Genomic DNA, 22,336 nt, shown 5'->3' with positions numbered 1-22,336 from the left:
GTGGTGGAGCAGGCAGAAGGCTGCCTGCAATTTTTTTTTTGTTTCCTGTGTGCGGCGGCCCGGACACCACATTATCGCATTAATGCTGCAGGTCCTCCTCCTCGTCTTGTCTTCCTAAGTTCCTTCCTGCCTCTCTCTGGTGCACGTTCCATGCGGCTGTGTCCTGCTGTGTCAGTGATGTCCTTCCACCTAGCTCCTGTGCTCAGGGCCAGTCTTAGCAAGTGCGGGGCCCTGTGCAGATCAATTTGGTGGGGCCCCATCATTGCCCCACCCTAGCTCCACCCCGTTGATAAGATTATTCAATTTTTAGAATATTTTTTATTTGTGAAATTTCAAATAAAGACAAATGAAGCTAAACTTGTACAGAAAAACTGATTGAAATAATAAGCACAATGCTATCATGAACCCCCCCCCCCCCCCCCGAAATTATTCAGTTCAAGTCCACTACAATTAGTAGTTCCAATTCTCATAAAGGAGAATAAAGGAAAAATATTAATTAAGAAAAGATCCAGTACTTTCAAATTCCCCTATTACTCTGTAACCCATCAAACCAGAGAGGCAACACAGAGATCCCCAACCCCAAGTAGCCAAAAGAGATGTAAGTTACCTCAAGGAGTCAGACTCAGCATGCAGCAATACTAGAAAAATTGAAACTTACATGCAAAATATCACAGATGCACCCAAAAGCTGACATATTCCAATTAATAAATTCTGAATAAAATACTTTTTTCTACCTTTGTTGTCTGATCATTTAGTTTTTCTATTCGCTTTGGTCCCAGTGTCTTCTGTTTTATGCAGTGTCTTCTTTTCATTTGATATTTTTTCTCTCACCATGTCCACCATCCTCCTGTGTCCTTATGTGTCCTGTCTACCATCTGTAGCCCTGTCCCTATCCTTTCTCCAGTTTCAGCATCTGCCTTCAAAGTGTTCCGATCCAGCTCTTAAATTCAGCGATTTTCCCTCCATCCATATCCAGCATTTCTCCTCTCTCCCTTCCCCTCCATCCATGTGCATCGCCTTCCTTTGTCTTTCCTTCTCTCCATTCCTGCCCAACATTTCTCCTCTCTTCCCTGCCCTCCACTCCATCTATGTCCAGATTTCTCCTCTCTTCCCTCCCCTCCATCCATGTGCATCTCCTTCCAGTCTTCCCTCCCCTCCATCCATCCATGTCCAGCAACTCTCCTCTCTCTCCCCTCCATCCATCCATGTCCAGCAACTCTCCTCTCTCCCCTGCCCTCTCCTCCATCCATATCTAGCAAATCTCCTCTCCCCTGCCACCTCCAGCCATCCAAATCCAGCAATTTTCCTCTCCCCTGCCCTCCTCTCCATGTCCAGTGATTTCTCCTCTGCCCCGCCCTGTCCTCTCCTCCATGTCCAGCGATTTCTCCTCTCTTCCCTGCCCTCCCCTCCCATCCATGTCTGATTCTCCTTTGCCTTCTTGTCCACCCCTGCCATCCATGTCGACTTGCCCCAGCCCCCGAGTTTGAGGTGCTACCCAGCCCCGCCCCCATGAATCAGGAATCACAGACCTCCATCCCTGATTTCTCAAATCCCAACATATGCATACGGTCTATTTTTCAAGGCAACCTACCCCCTACCCCCCCCCCCAAATATGAAAAGTAGTTCATTGTGCAAACTCATATTTAAAGGCTTCCTTCCCCTTTTAGTGCAATAGAGGACTCAAAAATGGAAAAGCAGTGCGGTACCTGGTAGCTGAAGACGATTTCGGGCTCCATGCTGCCCGCAGGCATGGCTGCCTCGGGCTGCTCTCCACCTCTCTCGGTGCTTCGCTCGGTCGCCACTGGCCTGTGCTTCTCCCGCTCCGCTCAGCCTTCCTTTGACCAGTGGCTCTCTGCTCTGTACAGCCCCAGTCTCAGGCTCTGCTGTTGCTCCGCTTCGCCACCATCTCGTTCTCTCTTCCTCCGCTTTGGCTGCGCTCTGCTTCCAAGCGTGCGGCTGCAGGGACTGGCACAAGCGCTGCTGGCCCGCGTCGCCTGACCCCCTCCCCCCCCACCTCACTCTGCTGCACCAGGGGGTAGGGGGCAGAGGCAGAAACACCAAAAATGGGCAAGAGGTGCGCGAGGAAGAAGGTTGCACTGGCCTTGACTGAAGAGGCGAAGAGGATGCGCAGGTTCCGGCGATACAATCAGCTGTTGTCGTGCGATGCTGCTTCCAGTTTCAGGAAGGGAGATGCCATGGGAGGTGGCAGGAACGGAAAGTACGGAGGGCTGTCAGGGAACTGAGGGCAGGCTCAGCGGGGGTGGGCGGCGGTGTGGGAGCTGTGAGCGCCAGTGCGGGAGCGGAGGAGGCAGAGTTGAGGCATGCCGCGCAGGGCCCCCTTAAGCGCGAGGCCCTATGCAGCCGCCTCAGCCTAAGACCGGCCCTGCCTGCGCTGTGGCTCCTCCTCCACCATATCTGGTCCGGGATCACTGTACTGTCTAGCGGTGCAGGGCTCAGGGCTGTGCTGCAGGGGCGATAATACAGCGCATAGTCTCTCAACTCCTCGAGTACTGGCCAGGATAGAACACAGGACAGGAGAGGAGACAGCAGACAAACCAGAATTTTTTTTGTAAGGTAATGATTTTTACTTTTGACTTATGATGCGTGTTGCTCAAGGGCGGGGAGCGGAGGGGGGGGGGGGGGCCTCAAGATTGTTTACTCCAGGCCCAGCTTTGTCTGTCGGTGGCCCTGTTCTGGACTGACTAAGAATCCTGGTAGTTTGTGTGTTGGGTTTGTGAGTGCTTTCCAGGAACTGTGGGACCACCTAGAAAATCACTAGGGAATACCTTGAGAGCAGGAGACTCGCCCAGAGGCGGCTGGGACTCAATCAGTGGGAGGGTGCTAGTGTAGAACACAAGTGGCAGGTGCAGGCAGACCAAAGCTGTGCTGGGGAAAGACCCTCTAAGTGGCCGTGGGGTAGCTCGGCATTTCGTGACAGGCACTGTAATTCTCAACTGGGGGATTTGATACATATGATTTTTTTTCTTGCTTTCATATTCAACTGTTTTAGTCTAAAGTGTGGTCTCAAGTTCTATACTTCCCATTTCTTCGCCCTTATCTGCTGATATCATATTTTATAGACATTTGGCTCTCTGACATACTAGACAAATGGCAGAGTAAATTGGTTGATATTTTAATTGCTTTTACTATTCAAATGATTTTACATAATTGGAAATCCTCTTCCTTATTGAATATTACATTTTGGTGGATGTCTGTTTTAATGATTCATAGATTTGAATGCAAAGCGGCAGAATTTACAAGTAGATCTCATGTTGTTGAGAAAATTTGGTCTTGTATCACTTTATGCTCCAAGATGTCATTAGTCTTACTTGGTATTCTAATTTTTACAATATGAATCTTACTGGGGTGCTTTCTTTAAAAACATTCTATATGTCAACACAATATTTTTCCTTTATTTTTATACTCAAAAATTATTACACCAATAACTGAGTTTTGTTTTTACAAAATTGTATTAGATTTTCCCTGGACAGATTTGTTCTTTAGATCTCTGTTAGATGGCTGTTATATGGTGTCTTTTCTTTCATATTGTTTGCATTTCAAATTTTTCAATAAAATGTTTGAACTAAAAAACAACAACAACAACAAAAAAACCTGTGGTCAATTTTATTCTCCACTAAGACAGCCTTGAGATCCTTAATTGCAGGTGGTTAGAAAGGGCTAGTACGCAGGATTTGGAGAGCATTCTCTGCCCAAGCTATGGTCTGCCCTACATTGCACATGTTACGACCAAGTTGCACTAGAAAGACAGCAAATTGTACAAGTACCTGGGATATCCCTCACTGCCCTCTTAGCACACACAGGTTTTGGGGTGGCAATTAGGAGTGGCTTAACTAGATAGCCCTTAAATAACTTAACTTATTGCTAATGGTAATGACCACTGAACAGGTATTAACATGATAGCAGGAGATACTTACCCAAAAAAATATCCAAAATCCAGGTTTCTGGCATGAAACATCCGGCCTGACAAGTAAAAAAAAAAAAAAAAAAAAATCACTTTATATTGCTATATCATTCTTTTGTAATTTTCAAACTGTTACAGTTAAAAGGTACTTTTCAAAAAAAAATTTTAAGTTTTCCATTTTCTACAAGTCAAATATCAAGCAGAAAGCTGCTCACATGGATATAAAGTTTCCCAGTTAGATCACAGTTCATATGTTGCTTTAAAGCATTTGTTTTTTTGTTTAAAAACAAAGCTAAGGACTACCCTAGAGTTTGCATTATAAGATGACGGAAAAGGGCAAATGCTGTTCTTTCTGGAGGACTGGCATGCTACCACACCAAAATGACCAAATGCAATCCCGGTGCTGTAAAGCGAAGATACTTACCTATAGCAGGTATTCTCCGAGGACAAGCAGGCTGATTGTTCTCACTGATGGGTCGGCATCCACGGCGGCCCAGGAACGGAGATTTTTCCAGCAAAAATCAACAAACTTTGTGACAGCTTCTGAAGCGCGGGACAGACGCACTGCGCATGCGCGGCCATCTTCCCGCCTGCGCGTGTCTGTTCCCGCCTCAGGTATATCAAAAAGCAAAGGAAGAACAACAACAACAACTCCAAAGGGGAGGTGGGCGGGTTGGTGAGAACAATCAGCCTGCTGTCCTCGGAGAATACCTGCTACAGGTATGTATCTTCGCTTTCTCCGAGGATAAGCAGGCTGCTTGTTCTCACTGATGGGGTATCCCTAGCCCCCAGGCTCACTCAAAACAACAAAAGAAGGTCAATTGGGCCTCGCAACGGCGAGGACATAACAAAGATTGACCTACGAAGAAACATCTGAGAGTGCAGCCTGGAACAATAAAAATGGGCCTGGGGGGGGGGTGGAGTTGGATTCTAAACCCCGAACAGATTCTGCAGCACCGACTGCCCAAACCGACTGTTGCGTCGGGAATCCTGCTAAAGCCAGTAATGAGATGTGAATGTGTCAACTGATGACCACGTCACAGCCTTGCAAATCTCTTCTATAGTAGCTGACTTCAAGTGGGCCACTGACGCTGCCATGGCTCTAACACTTTGAGCCATGACATGACCCTCAAGAGTCAGCCCAGCTTGGGCATAAGTGAAAGAAATGCAGTCTGCTAGCCAATTGGAAATGGTGCGTTTCCCGACAGCGACTCCCCTTCTGTTGGGATCGAAAGAAACAAACATTTGGGCGGACAGTCTGAAGGGGCTTGTCCGCTCCACATAGAAGGCCAATGCTCTCTTGCAGTCCAATGTATGCTACTGATGTTCAGCAGGGCGGGTATGAGGACGTGGGAAGAATGTTGGCAAGACACTTGACTGGTTCAGATGGAACTCAGACACCACCTTCGGCAAGAACTTAGGGTGCGTACAGAGGACTACTCTGTTATGATGAAATTTAGTATAAGAAGCATGGGCTACCAAGGCTTGCATCTCAATGACTCTATGAGCTGAAGTAACAGCCACCAAGAAAATGACCTTCCAGGTCAAATAATTCAGATGGCAGGAATCCAGTGGCTCAAAAGGAGGCTTCATCAGCTGGGTGAGGACGACGTTGAGATCCCATGACACTGGAGGAGGTTTGACAGGGGGCTTTGACAAAAGCAACCCTCTCATGAAGCGAACAACTAAAGGCTGTCCAGAGATAGGCTTACCCTCCACACGGTAATGGAAAGCTGTGATCGCACTAAGATGAACTCTTACGGAGTTGGTCTTGAGACAAGACTCTGCCAAGTGTTGAAGGTATTCAAGCAGGGTCTGTGTAAGACAAGAGCTGAAGGCACCCGGTGGGAGAGCTTGTCGAGGGTGGTTTCCCGCTGGTGGAGCTGCTCTACCACCTGCTCGACTTTCTCACCAAAAATATTACCCCCCCCCCCCCCGGCAAGGAGCATCCACAAGCCGCTGCTGAGTTTGATTGGCCAGGTCAGAGGCACGCAGCCATCAGAGTCTGTGCATCACTATACCTTGAGCAGCGGCTCTGAATGCAACATCAAAAGAGTTGTAAGCACCCCTGGACAGGAATTTACGACACACCTTCAGCTGCCTGACCACCTCCTGAAAAGGCCTGGCGTGCTCCAGAGGGAGCTTGTCCACCAAGTCCGCCAGTTGCTTAACATTGTTCCGCATATGGATGCTCGTGTAGAGCTGGTATGATTGGATCTTGGACACGAGCATAGAAGACTGATAGGCCTTCCTCCCAAAAGAGTCCAGAGTCCTAGACTCTCGCCCCAGGGTCGCCGAGGCAAAATCCCTAGTACTCCTGGCTCTCTTGAGAGCAGAATCCACAACCATAGAGTCGTGAGGTAACTGCTACCTCATCAACTCAGGTTCTCCGTGAATCCAATATTGGGACTCAGCTTTTTTGGGAATGGTGGGATTACTGAGCGGTTTCATCCAGTTCCTAAGCAATGTCTCCTTAAGGACATTATGCAAAGGAGCAGTGGACAACTCCTTAGGTGGTGAAGGATGGTCAGGACCTCGAGCATCTCAGTCCTGGGCTCATCCTCAGTTACCACCGGGAAGGGAATGCCCACAGACATTTCCAGGACAAATGAGAAGGAGAGACTCTCCGGTGGAGAAAGCTTCCTCTCAGGTGAAGGAGTTGGATCAGAAGGAAGACCACAAGACTCCTCAGAAGTGAAATGCCTGGGGTCTTCCCCTTCATCCCACGAGGCATCCTCCTCGGTATCGGACAAAAGTTCTCGAACTGCAGTCCAAAACCATGCCTGTCTCTACGCCGAGGAACCCCGTCCTCTATGGCGATGCTGAGAAGTCAACTCCCATGCCGGCGGTGATGAAGCTCCCTCCAGCGACATCGACGGGGAGTAACCTAGGTGGCAGCCGAGGCCGATGCCGCAAGTGGTACAGGCGTCGGGGACTGCACCATGGGCACAGAGCCAGCTGCCACTTCCATAAACGGTACCGAGGGCGCAAGCACCCCCGGTATCGAGACAGACTGACGCAGCAGCCCTTCCAGGAGACCTGGAAGAATGGTTCGGATGTGCTCGTCTAGAGCTGCTGTCAAGGAAGGCTGTGGGGCCGGTGCAGAAGTCGGCGTCAAAATCTGTGGAGGCCTGGGAGACAGTACCGGGCTGTCTAAAGATCTAAGCACCGACACCTCTTGTATGGAGAGTTAGTGCTCCTCCCGGCATCGACGCTTATTTGGTGCCAAATTCTTCGACGCCCCGGAGCTCCCGGTATCGTGTCTTGAAGGGGACTGATGATGATGCTTCTTCGCCTTCGCTCGAAGCACATCACCAGCACTCCTCAGTACCGACGAGGAGGACATGGAATCCACACGCCTCCTCGGGGTCGGGTTTGACAGCCATGGGTCCCGATGGGCCGCTCGACGGCTCATTACTCCCAGCTAGTGGTGAAGTCCGGACAGCCATTATCTTCTCTCCCTTTGTTGACGCCGACCTTGGTACCGATGTCGACGCCGAGGAATCAGTCGGAGCTCCGAAAAGACGGTCCTGAAGAGCTCTTCTCGACGCCTGTGTCCGCTTTTTCAAGCTCAACAACTTACAGGCATCTGGGCGACGGTCGGGTCTAAGGCACTGGATGCACCACGCGTGCGGTCAGTGCTCGAGATTGACTGCTGGCACCGAGCACACTTTTTGAAGCCGCTGGGAAGCTTCGAGGACATGGGCAGAAAAATTGCGGCGGCAAAATCAAAAGGCTTGATTGTGCCAACAGAGGGGCACAAAAATGAGAACCACGTGGAGAGGAAGTGACGTCACGGAGCTGAATGGCCGCTTAGACTACTAGCTCCCGAGCCTCCCTACCTTTATACAGCTATAAGCACTATATTATCCTTTGATATTACATCTGCACTACGTCCGTAGACTTACCCACGGACCGGGGTGCAAAATGAGTAAGAAAACCTCAGCGCTCCCAAGGGACAGCGAGCGGGCGACAGTCCGAAAATCAGTGCGGGGCTCATCACGCCATGCTTCCCCTAGGGCGCGGGAGTCCTCGGGGTCTGATTCAGGCTCTTCGCATGTGGAACGAGGCAATCGTGCGGCTAAACCCAAGGGCTCGCAGGACTTGACAAAGTGCTTAGAGGCAATACGTGCAGAAATTTGCGCCTCTAAAAATGAGATTCTGGAGCACGTGGATGCGCTCAGCGTTGACTTGCAAGAACTTGGAGGTAGAGTGGAAGCGCTGGAAGAGCGAGCGGACGAGCAAGCGGACAAGCATGAGGCCATGGAAGTGAGCATGGCTAACTTAGCTACACAAGCCGAAGATCTGCAGTACAAATTAGATGACATCGAGAACCGCGGACGTCGCCAGAATCTTCGATTTCGGGGCGTGCCGGAAAATGGCAACAAGGAGAATGTTCCAGCTGTAGTGCGGGCCCTCTGTACGCAACTCATGGGTGAGACCTTTGATGCTGAAACGCTGGGAATAGAGCGTGCCCACAGAGCTTTGGGTAAACCCAAAGATAATAAGCCGAGAGACATTGTAGTGCGCTTTTCCACCTATGCGTTTAAAGACCAGCTCTGGCAGAAAGCTCGTCAGAATCCTGTTTTACAGTATAATGATGCCCGCGTTTACATCTTTCAAGACCTTTCTTTGTTTACCTTAAACCAAAGGCGGGCTATGAAGCCGGTACTCGAGATTTTGTTAAAAGAAAAAATTCCATATCGCTGGGCTTTCCCCTTTGCGATCTGCTTCGACCTTAAAGGGGAGCAACATCGTTATCGATCGGTGGGAGCTGCGTGGAAAAACCTGCACGAGGCTGGATTAGCCCCTAAGGAGTCGGTACCAGTGGCGATGGCCTCCTCTACTAAGAAACGGTTTCAAAAGTGGCAGAGAGTGGAAAAAGCAGCAAGGTAAAATTATGTATCATACCTGATAATTTTCTTTCCATTAATCATAGCTGATCAATCCATAGACTGGTGGGTTGTGTCCATCTACCAGCAGGTGGAGATAGAGAGCAATCCTTTTGCCTCCCTATATGTGGTCTTGTGCTGCCGGAAACTCCTCAGTATGTCGATATCCAAGCTCCATCCGCAGGACTCAGCACTTAGAGAATTACACCCACAAAGGGACACTCTGCCCAGCTCACCACCGCCGAAACGGGGGAGGGGAATTAACCCAGCTCATCCCCACACAAGTGGGGGAGGGGAATCCGTCCAGCTCATCCCTGCGGAGCGGGGGAGGGACACCACACCCGCCGATGCGGAGGGATCTGGCTTATCCTGCAACTGCAACCGCGGGAGGAGCTGACTGACCCTAACACCGCCGAAGCGGGAGGGGTACAAAGCTGCCCTACTGCCGCACGAAGCGGGAGGGAGCGCCAGCAAAATTTATGTCTCAATTCAGCCCCGTAAAACGGAGGGGAGAGGAATGCAGCAGCTCACTAACACAAATTCGTCTCAACTCTTGAAGAATCCATTGAAAAACTTGAACACGAAGTCCTCCTGAACAGGAACTGAAGACTAAACTTGAACCTGAAATGCAACCAGAATATAAACAATACAGATATCTGGGAGGGGCTATGGATTGATCAGCTATGATTAATGGAAAGAAAATTATCAGGTATGATACATAATTTTACCTTCCATATCATCATGCTGATCAATCCATAGACTGGTGGGATGTACCGAAGCAGTACTCACCCAGGGCGGGACATTGAAATCCCTGACCGCAACACTGAAGCTCCAAACTGGGCCTCCGCCCGAGCAGCCACAGCCAAGCGGTAATGCCTGGAGAAGGTATGGGCCGATGCCCAAGTTGCCGCCTTGCAAATCTCTTCCAAGGAGACAGACCCGGCCTCTGCCATCGAGGCCGCCTGAGCCTTCAGCTGGATAGGCGGCACCTTCCCCGCGGCCACATAAGCCGCTGCAATGGCTTCCTTGACCCATCTTGCCACTGTAGGCTTAGAAGCCTGCAGACCCTTACGAGGACCTGCAAACAGGACAAACAGATGATCCGATTTCCGGAAATCATTGGTCACTTCCAAGTATCTGATGATGACTCGTCTCACATCCAGATATTTGAGAGCAGAGTATTCCTCTGGGTAGTCCTCCCTACGAAAGGAAGGGAGACAGAGCTGCTGATTCACATGGAAGCGAGAAACAATCTTGGGCAGGAAGGAAGGCACTGTGCGAATAGTCACTCCTGCCTCAGTGAACTGCAGAAAAGGCTCTCGACATGAGAGTGCCTGGAGCTCGGAAACTCTTCTGGCTGAAGTGATAGCCACCAAAAAGACTGCTTTCAACGTCAGGTCTTTCAGAGATGCCCTAGACAAGGGTTCAAAAAGCGGCTTCTGCAAGGCTCTTAGCACCAGGTTGAGATTCCACGCAGGCACCACTGAGTGCAGAGGAGGGCGCAGGTGATTAACTCCCTTGAGAAAGCGCACCACATCTGGCTACAAAGCCAGGGAAGCACCCTTCAGGCGGCCCCTGAAGCAAGCCAGAGCCGCTACCTGGACTTTAAGGGAACTGAGCGACAGGCCTTTCTCCAGACCTTCTTGCAGGAACGCCAACACTGAAGAAATTGGAGCAGTGAAGGGAGAAAGTGAGCCTGCTTCACACCACGCTGCAAAGGTACGCCAAACCCTGGCGTAAGCAGTAGAAGTAGAGCGCTTCCTCGCTCTCAGCATAGTGGCGATGACCTTGTCTGAGAAGCCCTTCTTTCTCAGACGCTGCCGCTCAATAGCCAGGCCGTAAGACCAAAGGGGGAGGGATCCTCCATCACCACGGGACCCTGATGTAACAGGCCCTGCTCCACTGGCAGCTGCAGAGGATCGTCGACTGAGAGCCTGATCAAGTCCGCATACCAGGGACGTCTGGGCCAGTCCGGACCCACCAGGATTATCCGGCCCGGATGCTTTGTCACCCGGTCTAGTACCCTGCCCAACATGGGCCAAGGCGGGTACACATAGAGAAGCTCCTGTGTCGGCCACTGTTGGAGAAGAGCATCTACTCCCAGGGATCGAGGGTCCCGTCCTCTGCTGAAAAAGCGCGGCACTTGGCAATTGGCCGATGACGCCATCAGATCTAGGCTCGGCTGGCCCCAGCGCTTCGTGATGTCCAAGAACGCCTGAGCCGATAACTGCCACTCTCCGGGATCCAAGGTATGGCGACTGAGAAAGTCCGCCTTGACATTCATGACTCCGGCAATGTGGGCCGCTGACAGCTGTTCCAGGTTCGCTTCCGCCCACTGGCATAGATTCATGGCCTCCTTGGCTAGAGGGGCGCTCTTGGTACCTCCCTGGCGGTTGACATAGGCCACAGCCGTGGCATTGTCCGACAGGAACCGTACTGGCTTCAACGCCAGTACCGGGATGAACTCCAAAAGCGCCAACCGAATGGCTCTGAGTTCCAGGAGGTTGATAGACCACTTTGCCTCTGCAGGAGACCAGAGCCCCTGCGCTGTCCTTCCCAAGCAGTGGGCTCCCCAGCCCGACAAAGAGGCGTCCGTCGTGACGACAATCCACTCCGGGGTCACCAGAGGCATTCCTGCAGACAACTTGTCTGTCTGCATCCACCAGCTCAGCGCCTTGCGCACTGCTGGGTCCAAGGGAAGGCGCACAGCATAATCCTCCGACATCGGAGTCCAGCGCTGCAGCAGAGAGAGTTGTAGTGGTCTCATATGAGCCCTGGCCCAGGGCACTACTTCCATCATGGCCGTCATAGAGCCCAACAGCTGCACATAGTCCCAAGCCCGAAGAGGAGAGGCTACTAGGAACTGGTCCACCTGAGCCTGAAGTTTGACAATCCGATTGTCTGGCAGGAACACTCTGCCCACTTGGGTGTCGAATCGAACTCCCAGATACTCCAGGGACTGAGTCGGGCGCAGCTGGCTCTTCTCCCAGTTGATGATCCACCCCAGGGAGCTCAAAAGAGCAACCACCCGGTCCACAGCTTTGCCGCACTCTGCATAAGAGGGGGCTCGGATCAACCAGTCGTCCAGATAAGGATGGACTTGTACTCCTTCCTTTCACAGGAAGGCCGCGATGACCACCATTACTTTGGAGAAGGTCCGCGGAGCAGTAGCCAACCCGAAAGGGAGGGCTCTGAACTGGAAGTGTCGGTCCAGGACTGCAAAACGCAGAAAGCGTTGATGAGGAGGCCAGATGGGAATATGCAGGTACGCTTCCTTGATGTCCAAGGAAGCCAAGAACACTCCTGCCTTCACTGCCGCTATAACAGAGCGGAGAGTCTCCATGCGAAAGTGCCGCACTTTCAAGGCCCGATTGACCCCTTTGAGGTCGAGGATAGGCCGGACAGAACCTCCTTTCTATGGTACCACAAAGTAAATGGAGTAACGTCCCTTGCCAATCTGATTTTCTGGCACCGGAACGACTGCACTCAGGCGTATCAGGTTGTCCAAGGTCTGCTGCACTGCCACAGCTTTGACCGGAGACTTGCAGGGAGAGAGTACAAACCCGTCTCTTAAGGGTCGGCAGAACTCTAACTTGTAGCCGTCTCTGATGACTTCCAGCACCCAAGCGTCTGAAGTTACTCTGGTCCACTCGCCCAGAAACGAGGACAGGCGTCCTCCAATCTGCACTGGGCCATGGACCAGGACCCCGTCATTGGGTACGAGACCCTGGGGGAGGACCGGAGGGCGTACCTCCGGGATGGCGGTCTCTGCGAAAGGAATGCTGCTTGGGGGAGAAGTTCCTTTTGAAGGAAGAGGGGGCAGAGGAGCCCGACTTGCCCGGGCGGTACCTACGGGCTTCCTGAAACCATCCTCTGGAGATACCGGGGCGAGCACTGGCCCGAGCCCTGACCTCTGGTAACCTCTTGCCCTTAGACGTGCCGAGATCGGTCACGATTTTGTCCAGCTCGACCCCAAAGAGCAGCTTGCCTTTAAAAGGCAACTTAGCCAGACGGGACTTAGAGGCGTGGTCCGCAGACCAATGTTTCAGCCAAAGCCAGCGCCGCGCAGAGACTGTCTGAGCCATGCCTTTAGCCGAGGCTCTCAAGACATCATACAGTAAGTCTGCCAAATAAGCCAAGCCCGATTCCAGGGCCGGCCAGTCAGCCCTCAAGGAAGGATCCGAGGGGGAAGCCCGCTGCACCATCGTCAGGCACGCCCTGGCCACATAGGAGCCGCAAACTGAGGCCTGCAAACTTAAGGCAGCCGCCTCGAAGGACGACCTTAAAGCCGCTTCCAATCTTCTGTCTTGGGCGTCCTTTAGTGCCGTGCCACCTTCCACCGGCAACGCCGTTTTCTTAGTCACCGCAGTGATTAAAGAATCCACAGTAGGCCAAAGAAAGGCCTCACGTTCACTTTCAGGCAAAGGATAGAGGCGGGACATAGCCCTAGCCACTTTGAGGCTCGCTTCCGGGACATCCCATTGAGCCGAAATTAAGGTGTGCATGGCATCATGCACGTGGAAGGTTCTAGGCGGGCGCTTCGTCCCCAGCATAATGGCAGAGCCAACAGGGGCTGAGGGAGAGACGTCCTCTGGCAAGGAAATCTTCAAAATGCTCATGGCCTGCAGTAACAGGTTGGGCAAATCCTCTGAGCGAAAGATCCGCGCTGCAGAGGGGTCATCCGCTCCATCCGAGCGGGAATCCGTCTCCTCCAAGGAATCCCCAAAGGACCGTTGGGAGAACTCAGATACGCTGCCCTCATGTACATCAGAGGAAACTGCGTCCTCTAAGGCCTGGGAATCCACCCGAGGGCGTTTACTTCCGGGGGCCTCAACCCCATTATCGGACAAAGGAGAAGGGGCAGCGTTTTGCATAAGGAAGGCCTGATGCAGCAGCAAAATAAACTCGGGGGAGAAACCCCCCAGACTGTGAATTTCAGCAGCCTGGGCCACAGCCCTAGACGTACCCTCAACCGGCGCTCGCAAGAGCAACATGCTGCGCATCCAAGATGGCGTCTGGCGTGACACTCCGCGAAGGAGCCGTGCGGGAAGAACGGCGCTTAACTTTAGCCGCTTTTTTGCCGTCGCCCAAATCAAGGGCGGCCATGGCATGAACGTCTCCCAGCTCAAGGGCGGCCCAAGAACAAGCCGTCCGAGCAGAGTGGCCGGCCAAGATGGCGGAGGCGAGCAGCGGGGGATGGGCGTTTATGGCGGGAAAAACCGCCGCGCCGGAGGAAGACCCGGGACACTGACCGGCCTCCAAACTGACACCAACCAAGGGCGAATCAGACTTTAAAATCCCCGCTACAAGCGCACACGCGGTCCGGGGAGCGATTCTTCGCGCCCTCGCCCTCCGACGCCATAGGCCACGTGGAGATCAATCGGGGAACCCCCTGCCCGCTATAAAAAGGTAAAAATTAACTGCTTCTCGCTCCGAGCTGTAACGACCTGGTGTCCCAGTGAGTAGCTGCAATAAACGTTTAAATAAACGTCGAAATAAACGCCCTTAAGGACGTCCAAATTTTTTTTTTTTTTTTTAACAGAGCCAGCGGTAGGGGGGAGAAAAGGAGGGACCTGGCGCCACCAGGTTTGCACTTGCTCAAGAAGAGCCCTCAACCCCAGGCACTCAACAAAACCTAAAAATTAGGCTTGGAGGCCTAGCCAGAGCTGCTGCTGTGTGTGACCACCACCTGCTGAGATAGAGAACATACTGGGGAGTTTCCGGCAGCACATGACCACATATAGGGAGGCAAAAGGATTGCTCTCTATCTCCACCTGCTGGTAGATGGACACAACCCACCAGTCTATGGATTGATCAGCATGATGATATGGAAAAGGCCATGGTACCCAATCTTGAGACTGGTAGTCTGAACTGGTTTGATAAGAGTTAGATGGCTGTTAACATGCAAAGGGTACTTGACTTTGAAAATTTGAATGTTTTCTTGAGTTGCTTTTGCAACACATATTGTATGGAGATAGGAGAAGGATAATGTAAATGTGAAAACTAAAGGTAGGGGGGGGGGCGGTGGGGGGGGGGGATTGAGGGGGTATGAGTTTGGTTCCTGGGTCACTGTTCCTCTGCTATCCCATTCAGTGGCTTAGTGCGTTGTTTGGTGGGGGGTCGAAAGGGGGGAGGGGAGGATTGGGAGGGTAGATTTGGGGAAGGAACGGGGGGATAGCTGGGAGGGAGGCAGGGGGAGTTCAGGGGAGTAGAGGGGAAGATAGGAAGAAAAAAAAAATTTTTTATCCAGCAAGTGTTCCATATATAGTGAGGTAGATGGTTGACTTTAAAATTCTCACATATAATATCAAAAGTTTAAACACTCCATTTAAAAGGCATTCATTATTTAGGGAATTACAGCTGATGTGCTCCCAAGTGGTATTTTTGCAAGAAACTCATTTTCATAAAAAACATGAGCATCTGTTGACTTCTCCACAGTACCCAAAATTTTTTTATGCTTCTGATGTTAAAGGTGTCAAGAAAAGGGGAGTGGCTATTATGTTCCATAAAAATGTACAGATGCAACTTCTGCACTCCAAGAGGGATGCTGAGGGTCGTTTTCTTTTCCTGCATGTTATGTTTGAAGGAAAGGAATATACGTTGGTAAGCGTTTACGCTCCAAATGAGCGGCAGGAACGATTTTTCCTGCACCTTCGGAAGGAGTTGCAGAACTTTGCCCGGGGCACGGTGATAGTGGCGGGAGATTTTAACGCCACCATGCAACCTAGGTTGGATAAGACTGCTGTTCCCTCCTCCAATGATTACAGAATTTCTAAAGCTTTGGGGAATTTTGTAGAGGCTATGGGACTTTATGATGTATGGAGATTAGACCACCCGGGGAGAAGGGATTATACATTCCATTCACATGTACACTTCTCTCACTCCCGACTGGATTATGTTTTTTTGGACAAGGGCTTGTCAGAAGTGGGGGGGATCATTCATTGAACATACTACCATTTCAGACCATGCTCCTGTTTGGGCTATAATTCCTTCATTGAAGCGAGAGTTGCGAGATAGCAGGTGGACTCTTAACAATTGTCTACTACAGGATCCAGAGATTGTAGCTAACTTTCGCTCTGTGTTGAAGGAGTACTTTGACCTCAATTTGGACTCTGGGCCAGCTTTAGGTACAGTGTGGGATGCATTTAAAGCAGTATCTAGAGGCTACTTTATTAAGTGTGCCAGCCAGCACTCTAGAACCCATAAAGTGAGATTAGCCCAGTGTATGGAGCGGTTAGGTGCTCTGGAGGACAGATATAGGGCCTTTGGCTCGGTATCTGACTTCCGGAAACTACAGGCTATACGACTGGAGCTGGCAGCCTTACATGATGAGAGCTTGCAATTTGTTAACGCACGTTTGCGACAAGTCCATTATGAATTTACAAACAAACCGGGCAGGATGCTGGCCACTAAGTTAAGGAAGATGAGGGCAAACAGGCACATCTTGAGAATGAAGGATGATAGGGGTACTATGTTGCACACCTCAGACAAGATTAGGGAGCGTTTTGCCCTTTTTTATGAGAATCTCTATAAAGAGGATGCTGCTGTACAGACTGAAGCCATTGACCAATATTTGGCAGACCTGGGTATGTCGGTGTTATCTGATTCACAGAAGAGAGATTTGGAAGCACCGGTGACAGTGAAGGAAGTAACTCAAGTTATTAAAGCGCTGCCGACGAGGAAGGTGCCGGGACTAGATGGATTTACCAATGAGTTTTTTAAAGACTTTTGTGGGGGAATTGGCGCCCTATTTGATGTTGGTTATTAATTCGGTATGGGAGGGTGCACCTTTCCCGAAGTCAATGATGGAGACTTGGGTGGCGGTGAAACCAAAGCCAGATAAGGATATTACTGAGTGTGCTTCATATCGCCCCATTTCGATTCTTAATACAGACGTAAAAATCTTGGCTAAGGTGTTGGCAAACCGTTTGGGTGAGATGTTGCCTAGCTTGGTGCACCCAGACCAAGTTGGTTTTGTAGCAAATAGACAGGCTTTGGACAACATCCATAGAACGCTGGACCTACTTTATGCAGCTCGGTCGAGGGCCTTGCCAGTGGTATTACTGGGGTTGGATGCGGAGAAGGCCTTCGACCGAGTCCACTGGGGATATCTGGATAAAGTTTTGAATACAGTGGGAATTGGCCCCTATTTTAGAACTTGGATTCAAGCATTATATACTCGCCACAGGCCTGTGTAAGAGTAAATGGTGGGAATTCGGGGATGTTTGGCCTGGGTCGTGGCACTCGCCAGGGATGCCCTCTGTCGCCTCTGCTGTTTGCTCTGGCGATGGAGCCCTTGGCAGTTGCTATTCGGGAGAATGTTGATATTACTGGAGTGCGGGTGAGAGCCAAGGAATACAAGATTGCTTTATTTGCGGATGACGTGCTCTTATCATTAACTAATCCGGTAATTTCCCTTCCAAATTTAATGAAAAAGATAGGGGCCTATTCCAGGATATCTGGCTATAAACTCAACGCGAGTAAGTCTGTTGGGCTGGCTGTGGGGATGTTGCCGGAGCGATTGGAGGCGTTGAGGGCCTCCTTTGCTTTTAAGTGGACAGACCGGGACATTAGATACTTAGGGGTACAGATCCCGGGGAACCTAGCAGATTTGTTTGCTGTGAACTACCCGGCTCTTCAGAAGGAGGTCCTGAGGGATTTAGATAGGTGGAATTCGATGGATCTCTCCTGGTTAGGGTGAATAGCTGCACTTAAAATGAACATTTTGCCCCGATTGCTGTACTTATTTCAGGTACTGCCATTGCGTGTCTCTAGGGCATTTATATCTAAGCTACAGGACAGCCTGATCCGTTTTGTTTGGCACCAGAAACGACCGCGCTTGCCAAGAGCCTTTCTGTATAAAAGTAAGCGAGCTGGAGGTCTGGGAGTGCCCAATCTGTATTGGTACTATTGTGCTGCGCAGGCTAGATCGGCTGTGGAGTGGTTCCGAAGGGCAGATCATAAACTGTGGGTCCATCTTGAACAAGATCTAATCGGTTCTCGTAGGCTGGGGCACTTGATGTGGCTTCCGGGCAAATATAGGGGACAAGTTGATCGATTTCCACCTATGGTGCAGGCTACTTTTTATTACTGGGACCGAATGTTCCGGGAGCGCCGGCCTCCAGTATCTGGATTGGCCCCGATTGTTGACAACCCCCTGTTTGGTCCGGGAATGGGGAACACAATTTTCCGTAAGTGGGCTGCTTCGGGAGTGGAAATGTTGGGTCAACTACATGTCGGAGAGAAGTTGGTGCCCTTTGAGACACTGATGGCAGATTATCGGCTTCAAACCTGTGACAAATATGCTTATGGGCAATTGATACATTTTCTGAAAGAGCCTGCTTATGTGGAGAGCCGGAGGCGAGAGGTTCATCCCCTAGAGGAAGTGTGTGTGGACTCTCGGAGTACACGTGGAATGATAACTTTTTTATATGGTTATTTGGGGACGCATCTAAAACCCTCCCACTTGCATTGTAGACGTTGGGAACAGGAGTTGAATTTTACTTTACCTGATGCGGATTGGTTGCAATTGGAGAAGTGCATTTTGAAATCCTCTATAGCAGTGGCTGTGAAGGAGAACTCGTTTAAGGTATTCTATAGGTGGTATTTTACCCCGGTACGTTTGCACCACATGTTCCCTAGGGTATCTGCGAGTTGTTGGAGAAATTGTGGAGGGGTTGGGACGATGGGCCACATTTGGTGGTCCTGTCCTAAGGCTATAGCTTACTGGAAGGGAGTTCGTTCTCGCCTTCAGGCCTGGTTAGGCAGATCTGTGCAGTGGCATCCTTTAATTTTCTTACTGGGGCAGACACCCGTGGGCTTAACGGGTAACCAGTGGTTTATGACGAGAGGGTCCTTGCAGGCAGCTCGTATAAACCTGGCAAAGAGTTGGAAATCTCTGCTGGTACCCTCATTAGTGGGTTGGATTACAAAGGTGCATTATATATGTGAGATGGAGCGATTGACAGCAGTTAAAAAGAAAACCCTGCCTAAATGGGAAAATGTGTGGAGACCTTTTTTGAACGCTTGTTCTGGATAGTTAGTTGATTGAAATGGAAGGGCGGGGGGGAGGTAGGGGTGGAGGATGTGGAGGGAGAGGGGACGGGGGGATTAAGGCCTCAATAGGGTAGTAGATTAGGGGACTTATAATTCTATAAACTGTTAAATCCTGAAGTAAAATTGGATGTTGGAATAGTGTTGTTATTTCTTGTTATTGTAATGCACTTTGCTATATCTACTGCAAACTTGTTATGGTGTGAAATGTTTTGCATTGTTCTTGGTTTGCTTTGTCTTAACGATGCCTAATAAAGACTTCTATAAATTTAAAAAAAAAAAAATGAGAACCACGTACACGCGGCCTCAGAAAGCCACCTCAAAGGCGAAAGGAAACAAAAAGGGCAAAAAAAATAAGGATTTCTATTATTTTTTTTCCTAGAAAAGAAAAGATAAAGGAGGCAACGAAAAACAAAAAGAAAGCGCGAATTAACAGCGCTAAAACACCGAAGTCTTTCTCTGGACCTGAGGGAGAGAGACCAACACGCAGTCACTCTCCTCTGCGGGAAAAGAAAAACTGAGGCGGGAACGGACGTGCACGGGCAGGAAGATGGCCGCTGTGAGAGTGCAGGTAAAAGGGGATCCGGGAAGGCACGAAGAAAGGGGGTACAGGGTGCCGGGGAATCCCAATGGGACAGATTTCATGTGCACAACACCCACATCCAGAATGCTGGGCTACCGGAGGCAGAGAGGTTGGCTGCGTTAAGGAAGAAGGGGAGGAACTACCAGTCCCAGAATCCTTCTCTTCCCCACCCGGCTGTGCAAGAGTTAGGGGAGGAGATAGAAGATTGGGAAATGGTCTCTGAGGAAGGTGATGAGGGCCAGCTGGAGAGATTGGGGGCGGGGGAAGTTGGAGAGGAGGATAAAATGGAGATTACTGAAGGGCTAGGGGAGGAACAGATGGAGATTGGAGCCCTGGCTCAAACCCAAAAAAAACTGCTGTAAGAGGGTGGCTAGCTGTACCTTGGAGAGACTGGTGGAAGACCGGAGGAGAGAGGCTAAGGCACTGGGGGAAATCTCTACTAAAGAGGAAACCAGTGCAGCCTGTGGGAGAGAAAGAGAGCTGGGCACAATTGAAACCCCCAGCCTGAACCAGGTGGGAATAAAGCTGTGTAACCGTGCTGTAAGAAGGTACAAGAAAGACTGTGTAAACTGTTTCATACTAAAAAGGTCTGGGCTGCAACCTACCCAGCTATTGGGTTTTTCCCTCTGATATTGTACTGTTCCCTAAGTGAAGTAATCTGAGCTAAAGTGAAGTGAAGTTATATGGACTGTTTTTGAACCTGAGTTTGAAGTTATATGGACTGTTTTTGAACCTGAATCTGACTGTGTTGAACCTGAATTGTGCTCTGGGCTGCTAGCCTAAACAACCTGGAGTGAAGGGTGTTTTGTTGATTTGAAGCAAGAAAATAAAAGCTCTTACTTATAAACATTGGGCTTTGAATGTGCCTCTGTGAAAGGAACGGAGGGAGGAGGAAGTCCTGGGAGTTCGCAGGGCCTGGAGCCAAGGCTCAGAGGAGCCAGATTGCTGTGGAGTGAAGGCAACAGTCCTGTGGAGGAAGAGGCAGCTAAGCAGGGTCGAGCCTGGCTGGGTCCTCGATGGGTGACCCAGCTACACCGTGTCTGTCCCACGCTCCAGAAGCTGTCACAAAGTTTGTTGATTTTTGCTGGAAAAATCTCCGTTCCTGGGCTGCCGTGGACGCTGACCCATCAGTGAGAACAAGCAGCCTGCTTGTCCTCGGAGAAATAATTTTTAACAAATTCAATTTGACAAGGAGGGCTGCTGTACGAGTGATAAACAAAGCTATCACGCCACAAAACCATCTAACTTAAAAGCAGTCACTCTGAGTCCAACATTCAGTGGTAAACTACATGCACACATGAGAGGCTGCAAATGATGTTTACTCAGAGATGACACATGTACACATCCCATGTACGTTTTAATCAATTGAACAGAACAACTGGATTGCAATCAGATATAAGTCAATTCAATTCTTGTATACCGCTAACATCCCCTTTTCCAGGGTTCAGAGCGGTTTACATAGGAGAATTACAAGCTTCTTCAGGCAATTAAGAGTACAATTTATAGAATCACCACAACATATTTGCAGAAGTCACTAATTTCATACACCGGTAATTTTCTTGTTCACACTGAGGCTCATTTTCAAAGCACATTAGATTTACAAACTTGCATAGGTTACTAAGGGGCTCATTTTCAAAGCATTTAAGAGCCCTTTTACAAAGGAAAAGTCCATAGACCATTATTAAATGGAGTTGGGGAAAATCCACTATTTCTGGGATAAGCAGTAAACAATGTTTTGTACATTTTGGGATCTGCCAGGTATTTGTGAACTGGATTGGCCACTGTTGGAAACAGGATGCTGGGCTTGATGGACCTTTGGTCTTTCCCAGAATGGCAATACTTATGTACTTATGGCTAATGTGCAGGTAGCACACACCCAATCAGCACTACAACCAGGATAGTGTGTGCACCCAGCGGTAATTCTGAGTGTGGAGCGTGCTGAATTCCGCAGTAGAAAATACATTTCTGCCGGGGGGGGGGGGGGGCGCACGCTGCATGGTTACCACGTTCATAGTGTGTGATCCCTTACCACACTAGTCAATCAGTGGCAGCAAGAGCTCAGGCCATAAATAAGCGTGTACTAGTTTTAATATTAATGCAGGCCCATTTCCCAGTCCATTAAAAAATAGCCTTTTTCCCAGCCGTGGTAAAAAAAACTGGCCCAGCGTGCGTCTAAAAGACGTGCCCACACTACCACAGGCCACTTTTTACCACAGCTTTGTAAAAGGACCCCTTAGATTTACAAAGTTTCATAGGTTACTATTAGGCATATTTTCAAAGCACTTAGCCTCCCAAAGTTCCATAGGTTTCTATGGAACTTTGGAAGGCTAAGTGCTTTGAAAATGAGCCCATATGTAACTTTGTAAGTCTATGTGCTTTGAAAATGAGCTCCTTTGACTGCAGCATACTACCACAAAGGACTCCATGTATATTCTGCAGAGCTACCATTTACTTTTTGTTGTTGTTGTTTTGTGTTTGCCGATTATTTGGCATTAACAGATACTACAAAAACATCAGCATACTTACAACTGCAAAGCACTATGCTCCCAAATTTTCTAATTCCATATACCTGCAATACATAGTCGGGAAACTAACCAAGCAAAATCAAACACACAGATGGGTGCAAGTAGAATAACTAGTTGAGCAAACACCAGTTTTGCACCTCCTATGTTGGATATTTTTGTTTTTGGAAAAATTTGTGCTCAAGCACACTACAAAATATATGCAAAACGATCAGTCAGGGTTTATACCGGGCCGACAAGTGGGGGATAATGTACGACGTACCCTGCATTTACAGTGGGAAGCACAACAGTGGCACCCGGGAGCCCTGATGCTGGCGATAGACGCTGAAAAAGCGTTTGACAGGGTGGAGTGGGAATTTTTGAG

General features: G+C 49.8%; 1 protein-coding gene across 1 annotated transcript in view; it reads right to left on the bottom strand.

Moving 5' to 3' along the window:
- LOC115461563 (acid ceramidase-like) overlaps positions 1-22,336 on the bottom strand; it is a 321,963-nt gene that overhangs the window by 168,828 nt on the left and 130,799 nt on the right. Inside the window, exon 7 of the mRNA XM_030191472.1 lies at positions 3,936-3,981. Coding sequence (XP_030047332.1) covers positions 3,936-3,981 — 46 coding nt within the window. The remainder of the gene's footprint in view (positions 1-3,935; positions 3,982-22,336) is intronic.

This window comes from Microcaecilia unicolor, chromosome 2 (assembly GCF_901765095.1).
Source record: "Microcaecilia unicolor chromosome 2, aMicUni1.1, whole genome shotgun sequence".
Taxonomy (NCBI): Eukaryota; Metazoa; Chordata; class Amphibia; order Gymnophiona; family Siphonopidae; genus Microcaecilia; species Microcaecilia unicolor.
Note: the sequence above shows the minus strand (reverse complement) of the source record. Positions and strands in the feature narration are given on the sequence as shown.